The 10,041-nt window shown below is 37.9% G+C and overlaps 1 protein-coding gene and 1 long non-coding RNA gene across 2 annotated transcripts; one reads left to right on the top strand and one right to left on the bottom strand.

Moving 5' to 3' along the window:
* The first annotated feature begins 413 nt into the window (after nt 1–413).
* LOC134747050 (uncharacterized) lies at nt 414–2,398 on the top strand. Its single transcript, XR_010128280.1, has 2 exons — nt 414–650; nt 1,108–2,398. It is a non-coding gene; the product is annotated as an uncharacterized LOC134747050 (long non-coding RNA).
* Nucleotides 2,399–4,102: 1,704 nt separating this feature from the next.
* Nucleotides 4,103–8,058, bottom strand: LOC134747012 (small ribosomal subunit protein uS3). Its single transcript, XM_063681541.1, has 4 exons — nt 7,929–8,058; nt 7,342–7,645; nt 5,566–5,786; nt 4,103–4,311 (listed from the first exon to the last, which is right to left on the bottom strand). Exons 1-4 carry the CDS (start codon nt 7,959–7,961, stop codon nt 4,138–4,140), a joined length of 732 nt encoding a protein of 243 aa, XP_063537611.1. The 5' UTR covers nt 7,962–8,058; the 3' UTR covers nt 4,103–4,137.
* Nucleotides 8,059–10,041: the final 1,983 nt, after the last annotated feature.

The following is a 10,041-nucleotide window of genomic DNA, read 5'->3' as shown; positions in this document are numbered from 1 at the left end:
CTAAATGATTGCTAATAATATGCATGGAAAGGGAGCCTTCTTTAATTGGTCGGACTGGCGGGCACGGGCGCGCTGCTCGCGCCTGCGCAGTGCGCGGCCGGCCGGCCCGAGTACGAGTATGACAGATGAAACACACAATACTGTTTTAACTATTAAAATTTGTCTTCGGTTACCGCGATAGTTACTCATGAAATAAAACTATGAAAACGGATTATATCGCGTATATTGAATTTATAATACATCCCGACGTTTCGAACTCTTTACAGTCACTCAGTCACCCGTTGACCACGAACGCTGTAAAGAGTTCGAAACGTCGGGATGTATTATAAATTCAATATACGCGATATAATCCGTTTTCATAGTTTTATTTTATTAAAATTTGATTAATATGAAAGTTTCTTTTTTTTCTCGCAAGTGTGTTGAAAAACGTCGTATGAAACGCGTGTGCATTGGTCATTACACAAATCGGCTTTCTTATTGCGCGCTCGCTTACAGCTCGCGCGCACAATATCGCCTCGTGTGTAATGACCAACTTAGCACACTTGTATCATAATGTACTATATAGGTAGGTGAAAACATCGAGATGGGAAGAAACGGAAGCCTCTTTTGTACATTCACGGTAAAATGTGACTAAACATCAACTAGACACGGTAAGTGACTCTATAGGATATATTCGTATAACTGCGAATCGTGTCCGAACGCCAGGCGGCCAGGCCAGTGACTTACTCTCTTTGCAAGTTATGGACTCCTGGTACCAAATTAGCTCCATGGTCCATGCATGAATTTTTTTTAATTTTCGTAATCATAATTTATATCGTTTGAACACCGGAAAAAATAGAAATACTTTTGTAAACCTTCACATAATTTTATTAAAAAATATTTAAAATTTTGAAAGTTTTTGAGCGGTCGAAACGCTCTTTAATAGCATCCCTTTTACAGTACAAATATTCTTTGTAAAATTAAATTACAAAAGGAGTCCATTAGAGATTTCGCCATTCTATAGGTGCTAATTTGCCAAAGTGTTCTTAACAATATCGTACCTCATATACCCAAGTGTTGTATTTAGCTTTCACCTACGCGATAGTCATCCATAAAATGTGTTTACAGATAACGCAGACGGCGCTAGTAGGACATAAGGACATCTGCGACACCGTCGCACGCTCACACTTTACCTCCGTGTCCAGAACTCAACTTATTAGTTGTATAAACAATTATCTTTCTACCAAACAGCTAGGATATAAGCAAGACTGGGACAGCTCTATATGGGCGTATTAATGACAGAATGTCATTAGAAAAAGGCATAGAAATTCTATAAATCTTATGTGTTTTTCTAATGGCATATTGGGGATTGCTATATGTCGCAATATTATTTTAAAATAACTGTCCTATCATCATGTTATATTATCTGTGTTGTTGTCACGTGACCTATGTCAGTGTCAAATGACGTTTGTGTGAACACGTATTGTGAGCTTCACTTTGACATATTTATTTAAAACTCTTGGTTTATATTGAATCAAACTGTTGTATTGATAGTATTTTAATGGGACAAACTAAGGTATTATTTTAAGTTTAAGCTTACGTTTAAGTATGAGTCAGTCGATTTTGGTCAGAGTTATTTTATGCTTTTATGTATGTAGTACTTTGTTTTTTATCTATTTAAATGGTAAACAAAAGCGGTACAATATGTGTCAAGTGAAACCAGACTGTAGGTTAGCTCTAGGTAGCCTAGAAAAATATCAGAACAAAGTAATAGTGCTCCCAAACTGGCGGTTGCGTAACGTTAAGGCCTGTCCAGACGAGGAAAATTTTTCGCCAATCTGATTAAATTGTCCGATCAAATCAGGCCGTGCGGACTCAAACGCCAATTTGGCAACTTACACTAACTTTAAATTTATGGTGATATTTGAGCGCACTAAATTAAAAAAATGCCCCCAAACGCGAATACTAGCGTCACAAATTTTTTTTTATCGGCAATATCGGTCATAATCGGCGAGCCAAATTGGCGTTTGAGTCCGCACGGCCTGATTTGATCGGTCAATTGGCGAAAAATTGGCCTTGTCTGGACAGGCCTTTAAATGTGCAGCGCGTGACATATTATAGGTATAACTGCCAGTGTAGGAGCACCATAATTTTCAAATTGGGAGCTAAGTCCTGTCAAAAATATGAACTTACTACTTTTTAAAATTGGGTTATTTCCCATCTTTGTCGAACAAATTCCTTATGCATTTCTTTTATTAGTTCTCTTTCGTAACTGATCATTCCATTTGTATAAACTTCGATGTTTTGTTTCGTTAAATTGTAGTTGTTTTTTACTTTCAACTACTATATTTACTATATATGGTATGCACTTGGTTTGGGGTGAATGTAGTCAGGATTTTTAAATAAATGTTAATATTAAGACTTGTGTATTTATTTTCCCTATATGTCTCGATCAATCAATAGAAGAGTTATTAATAAATGAGTTATGTTAAATGTAATATAGAGGTACAATCAATCAATTAACTATTAATAGTGTGTCTTAACTTAACCTGTCATGACTTATGTATTTGTAAGAAAGGCACAAAACATAAATTTGCAAATTGAGCATAGACATAGTATATACAAGTAGTTATAGACGCGCCACCGAGCGACCGGGGGTAAGAGAAAGAATATCCATATAAAATTTGGGCAGCATAGGATTTTTTCTCTTTCACTCTTATAAAGATCGGTATTTCGCCATCGCCTCCTACCTATGATGCCGCCCGGTCGGTGATAAGGACAAAGCATGGCACTATATTCTCTTTCCTCTTATATTAATCGCAATAAGACTATCTTTCTCTATCAAAGAGTGTCAGGCCCTTGTAATTGAGGCCTGTAAAGTTTTATGAATATTGTAATGGGGTAAGAAAAAACTTGCTTCCTAGTTTGACAACTGAACCAGATGGCGCTGTACCGCGCATGGTTCTGTAAAGAACCAGAGATGGGCATTATTCGAATAAACTTATCCGTATAATCATTTGAATAAACAATAATTCACGATTTTTTTATTCGCGAATACTTTATCCGCGGATAAATCATTCGACTACTTTTCAAATGACGAATGATTTATTCGTTATTTCATTCGAATAAATACACGATAAATATGATTATTTTTTTTACTGTATATTTGTTCTGACACGATAAAGTTTGTTAAGGGTTAAAGGAAAAGCCCAGGGGCCCGTTTCTCAAAAGCTTGTAACTTGTAATACAAGCGGATGTCACTTTTTGACAGCTTTTGTTAGAAAGGGACTTCCACTTGTATTACAAGCTTTTGAGAAACGGGCCCTAGGCAGTATAATAAACAAAGGATTAGCGTGAGCCTTTACTCACACACAAAGATAAGTAACTTTCTAGCCTGGCCTAGAAAGAGAGAGCTATATATAAAAGAATGAGAAAACCAAATTTTCTTATCAGTTGTTTGCTTCAGAGCCAATCTCACAACGCATAATTTATATTTTTCAGTAGCTATTTAGTTGCAGTGCATTACACAATGCACATTAGTTGCCAATTGTTTCTAAACCGAGAAAAGTTAGTAAGGTATTCCAATAAACATTATTCGTGGCAATTCATTCGACGAATAAATTATTTAAATAATCACCCGACAGTTTTATTCGTCATTCGCGAATGATTTTGTTATTCTTACTCGTTATTCGAATAAATTTTGCCCATCTCTGTATAGAACCTGGACAGAGTTTGACCAAGAAAGTCTGCAACGATTTTGATAGCACACGCAGTGCGTTATTTTAAACGTCAAACTTCTATGAAATTATGACGTATAAATAACACTTGCACTGCGTTGCATAAATCGTTGCAGACTTATTTTGGTCTAACTCTTTTTCTGCTTAGGGCGGTTACAGACTACAGTTTAGCGAGAGGTATACCTATAGCGTATTGTACGATTTCCACCGACCGGCTGGAGCGCATTTTCAATGTGCGGCTGTCCAAATGTGAAATGCGCTATGACTCCGCCCGTTCACCGGGAATCGTTCTTATAGCGCTGAAAGAATCCCGAGCATAGCAAGATACCAAAGTATTTTGGAAAGCCCTGTTAGGGAATGTGTGGTTTAAGAGTGAAAAGAAGAGATCAGTTTTTATATTTTTTTATTGAATAGCTTGTCACTAAGCCGTGGCGGGCACGGGGAGGGGCAGCGGCGCGGGCGCCAGGCTCCGCACGTCGCTGGAGGGCTCGAGCGGCGCCGGCTCGTCCTTGGGCTCCGTGACCAGGATGTGGTCGGGTTGGGGCTTCTTTGGCCCGTTCTTGCCCTGTTGGTCCCAAGGCAACATGATTTTGACCTGTAAATGAGGGAGTACGCTATGAATGTCTGAAATATTCATGAGGGCTTGGTTGAAGAACTTAATAGTTTAGAGGCAAGCACAACTGATGTGACAAAAATTAACTATGATGCCAAAGAAAGAGGACAGAATTGGTTATATAACTTATCATCACCTTCCCAGCCTCCCATGCTACACCAAAGAGAGAATCTCATGTTATTCTTTGTCACAGTGTATAAGCTCTATCCTCTAGCCACTCATAGTCCAAAATATGCCCAGGCAAATGCAATTTTATCGGGTCGGCGATATTGTGTTAATACAAAAAAGATTATAAGGCCTTACAAGTCAACACCTTGACATTGGCAGAATCCACCTTGCTAAACTTAGCGAGGAGTTTTTCCATAGGAAAAAAAAGGCCTTTTTACACGACTGGGCAGCTAGAGGCAATAGTAATCACACTTAGAAAGAGTATAAATGTTCAGCTTGCACCGTACAAGAGCCTGTACAGACAAACCCTCCAATAAACAAGCTGGTCGCTCTGCCACAGTAAATTAGACCACCGGCCACAGGGCCAGCCATCCCTGATACTGTGGCTACTAAAATCTAAATATCTTAAACACAACATAAATGGCATCACTGGAACTACCACTTAAAAGATAATTTTGGCACAATATATGTTTTAGCATTAGAAAGAAGGTAAGCGATTTAGAAGTGTCTTTTTATTGAAAAACACTTTTGAAAAATAAGTCGGTATCATATACAATCATTTAATTACATCATTTTGCTTTCATAAGTAATAGCTACTGATTTTTAAAAAGCGTTTTTCAATAAAAAGACGTCTAGATTGTTTATCTTTTTTCTAATGCTTAAAAAATGTACTGTAGTGGTGGCACAGCGTTCAAAATGTACAAGAGGACGTGCATAATTTGGTCATTACAGTTGTAGACATATAACACAGCCCACATAGCCCTTGATCGCGTTAAATGGAGGGATATAGTTGTTCCTCCTCAGATCTACGATCCTCGGTCATGAGGGAACGACGAAGAAGAATAGAATAGAAGAAATTTATTCAAAAAACACTCAAATTTAGATATTATTACATGGACAACAAAACTAACTTATTATTAATAAGCGTCACTGAAAGGGTCTCCACTCAGCTTAATGTCAAGATCTCGACCCGAAACCCTAGAGAGTGTGCTAAACGCTAAAGTTATTTTATTAGCAACCCAACCTCTGCCGGTTTTTGAACTCTGACAAATATGAACAAGCCCTCACCTTGATACCCAGCACACCCTGTCGCAGCAGCACGTGTCTGGTGGCAGTGTTGACGTAGTCGTTGCACGGGTCTCCAGAGTGGATCATGAGGCCGTCCACGAACTTCATGCTCTTGGCTCGCTGGCCGCGTAGCTTGCCCGACACCACCACCTCGCAGCCGCGCGCGCCCGACTCCATGATGAAGCGGAGCACGCCGTAGCATGCGCGGCGGACTGCCAGACCTGAGGGAACACGTAGGTTATTACTAGTGATTCTGTTTATCTTGCCAGAATTGTGGAAGAATGTTTGATCTCGCATTGGACTTCACGTCAAACACAGTATTTCCATATTTTGAGAACTGTTGCACACATTCAGATTGGAAGATCACATCTTGTCAGTTTTTTGTATTTGTTGTTATAGCGGCAACAGAAATACATCATCTTTGAAAGTTTCAACTGTCTAGCTATCACGGTTCATGACATGACTGGTGACAGACAGTGGAGTCTTAGTAATAGGGTCCTCTTTGGGTACGGAACCCTAAAAACATGCCTACACCATATTATTATCAATTTCATTTCAATTCAGTCTTTTAAAATAATAATGATTCAATTTACGCAAAAAAGGTGTGTTCGTAGTTATGAGAGCAGTTTTGTATAAACATCTAAAAGATTAGCAAAAATGACAGTGACTATCAGGATTCACTTTAAAATTAAATATTTGTAACCTTCGTACACTGTGTCTACTTCAATAAAAAGCAAACACAAATTCAAAGGTGTTTAATATAACCCCAATGAAAAACAATACCACTATGTAGATGTAGTAGCAGTGTCAGGTTAACTGGGGTGCAGATAACGCCACAAAAACAGTTAACTAACCTCCATACACAACTACCCAGCTTTTGAGGCATATCCATATTTCATATTTATTTATTGCAACCATGGTTTTATAGGTATTACAAATTCTTGGTAGTTCCACATGGACCCCGTGGGGGCATAGCAATATTACATGCATACTTAGGATCTAATCTTAAATCTATGTGTATAATATAAAAGTAGGTCAATTTAGTAGTTTCTATACATATAAGCCGAATTGAATCAGATAATTGTCAGTGTATTAAATACAGAAATAAATGGGCAAATAATTATTATTAAGTGATGTCAAATTATATAAGAATTAAAATAATAAGAATGTAAATGTTTTAGAAATAGGATTAATATTAGAGTGCAATATGTCAATAATTTGATTCAATTTAACCTTATCTACAATATTATCCAAATTTAAAATTTAAAATTAGTACACAAAAATAGTGGTGTTACTAATCAGACGGATCTGTAAAAAAATCTTCTAGAGTGTAGTAGCATTTGTCAATCAAGTAAGTTTTAAGTGTAGTCAAGAACGTTTTGTTACATTGTTCAGCTTTTATAGTGTTATCTATTCTGTTGTATACTTTTATTGCCATGGCGTACGGACTTGAGCTGTATAATTTTAAATTAGAGCCTGTTATTGTTGCCAGGTTATTTTTAAATCGGGATTCATATCGTCGCGGCTGATCTCGGATATAGGTAAACAGGTTTGGGTTTTCCCTAACAAATTTACCCATTTCCAAGATGTATAAAGAGGTCAGATCCATATTTATTAAAAGCCATTCTTTTGCTTTGGCTTTATCAAGGGTAGTTTATCATCTGTTAGTAGGTTTTCAAACTCTTTAAACTCCCTTACAACATCAATAAATTTCAATTTTACTATCAATAGCATTTTGCAACTCCACCAGCAGTTTGTATTCAAAAACGAACTAACCTCCGATAAGTTTGTATCTGAGTGACTCTGCCTGAGCGATGGCGCAGAGACCGCGGGTAGCGACCTTCTCGGCGTACAACTCCACCGACTGCTCGGGGATGTTGAAACGTTTCTGCACCACAGAGGTCAACTCGCGGATGCGGCGGCCCTTCTCGCCCAGCACGCTCTGCGTGCGGGTGGCCATGATGATGATCTCCGACCGGGTCGGCGTGACACGCACCTCCACGCCGGAGTAGCCATCTTCGGCCAACTCACGGGTCAGGAACTCGTTCAGTTCAGCCTTGAACACACCATCTCCGACGAACTGAAAATTACCGAGAGGTTATGTTGGTTGCACAAAAATTGTTTAGGAAACACTTTACACTTATTTGGGGTTAAGACGCAAATAGCGAAAAAATTATCCAAGGTATTGGTTGGAAATTGTATGGAAATATATCGAAATGAACATCGAATTTGGATAAACATCCAAAAACATCACAACTTTCACTGAGTTAACTTTGTTTTTACTGCATAATAGACGTATAGATGGAACTGCCAAACGTTTTAGTAAATGTATTTTAAAGATTAAGGCACATTTTTCAACATACTTTTCGCTTTTTGGAAATATTGGGCACCGCCATGATTGCAACGGGGGCTGAGAAAACTTGAAAGGCCGGAAACAGACAAGACAAACGTCAATGTCAGTTTGAGAGTGACGTTCTGAAACCTTCTATTTGTTTTATTCTGAACATATTAAATAAAGATATATTAGAAAATATAAAAGTAAATTGTCATAAGTGAAAGTAAAAAATAAATAACGTTATTCTAATCCTCGTTAGCATTGGGCTACAATTTAGCTAGAAGGACACTACAAACACTATTGCAAATAGACGCGGGAAAATTATTGGACACTTAATACGACACGACTACTTCTTTAAAACTATCCTGGAGGGGCGGATAGGAAGGAAGCGGGGTAGAGGAAAACCCAGACGCAGCTTTTTAGATCAAGTGAAAGAAAAAGTAGGGGTCGTGTCGTATCAAAAAGTCAAAGAGCTGGCGCGGGATAGGGAAAGCTGGAAGATACTCCACCGACAAGAGAATAACTCTTAAGCTAATGATGATGATGAATTAACAAAATTAAAAAAAATAAGCAAAGAACCGGATTGGCAGAAAGAGAGCAGAAAACTCAGAAAAAGCTTATATTAGAAATTGTTTAATATAAATGCCCTTTATTCTTTTTAGTTCTTCTGTATGTTAAGCGCGCTCCAGACTACGCGGCGCGAAGCCGCGAACGCGAATCACGCGAATGTCGAGTCGATTTCTCGCTAATCGCTGATTAGCGAACTAGACTCCACACTCGGGTTCGCGGCTTCGCGCACGAGTGTGGAGGGCGCTTTAAAACATTGGATTATGCACTTCAATCAGAATATAATTGGAGAAGGTAGGCTAGCAACTTTCAGTAATACAAGTAATTATGGTATTTCATGACTTCATGATAAATTTACTTATTCCTAATATCTCGCATGTGTATGTACAGTCGAAGGCAAAAATATCGATCAAGACAAATGGCTCAAAAATATGTGAACACGACTTTAGGTAGGTACCTATAGCACCAACACTAACGTATAAGATAGAAATATAGGACTATCGTAGTACAGTCAAGGGCATAAATATGCCCTAATAATATAATGTATATACATATACATTCCCAGTTTCAAAAATATGTGTACGCTCTTACACCTTAGACAATAAAGTCGTGTTCACATATTTCTTCATTGCCTCGGCAATGAAGAAACGCCTGCCATCAATATTGGTTTCACAAACTAACGCCAAAAGTAGTGGTTATAAATAAAAATCAGGTATATTTAATGCAATTTATTTATTACTCAAGATCCTCTCATTACATACAAACGCACCATATACTTAGCATAATAATAATAATTTCCTATAAACAATGTGGTAATCGAAAATACGTTATTTCGCAACTAATTGAGAAGATCCTAAGCTCGGTCCACACTTGTATTATTTTGCCGTATCGTATATCCCTCGCGTAGTACTACCGTCGCGTATCGTGATCGCGCGCCGTAATAGGAGTGTGATCGCTTGCGTCCACACTAACGATCATGATTAAGCGTCAGTGTTACGTAAAATGATACAAGTGTTGACTCAGCTTTATATGGACCGAAACGGTGTGGTAACCACAGACTAAGTGGCAACTCCCCGCAGTTAGTGGACATTTAGAAATGGTGCTACTAGAAGCCAGTGAGCAGTATCGTTAAGCTGGGTCTACACATATCATTTTCCGTATCGTATTTCCGACAGGATATGATACGGCAAAATGATACAAGTGTAGAGTTAGCTTTACATTCGCCAAAGTAACATGCACATTAGCGCGTGCTTTCTTGAGTTGTTGAGTTAAGAAGATTATTTCAGTAGTTATTTCTAAAATTTTCGTTATAAATTCTCAAGTTGACATGATGCGCCATTTTGACCGATGACAGGTCTTTGCTCTATACTCTATGCTCGACCCACAACTGTGAAAACATTTAAAATCTACTTTAATACACATAAATCATTTAAAAAAATACATAACAACGTGTATAACTAACTAACAATGAAATACCTACACAGAAATTATTGACGTAAGCTAAACTGCGTTAACTATTTCTAATAGGTATTGTGCAAAAACAATTTAGAAATTGCGAACATGAAAAAAATTGT

The sequence above is a fragment of the Cydia strobilella genome, chromosome 14 (assembly GCF_947568885.1).
Source record: "Cydia strobilella chromosome 14, ilCydStro3.1, whole genome shotgun sequence".
NCBI lineage: Eukaryota > Metazoa > Arthropoda > Insecta > Lepidoptera > Tortricidae > Cydia > Cydia strobilella.
This window is presented reverse-complemented; position numbering and strand designations above follow the sequence as displayed.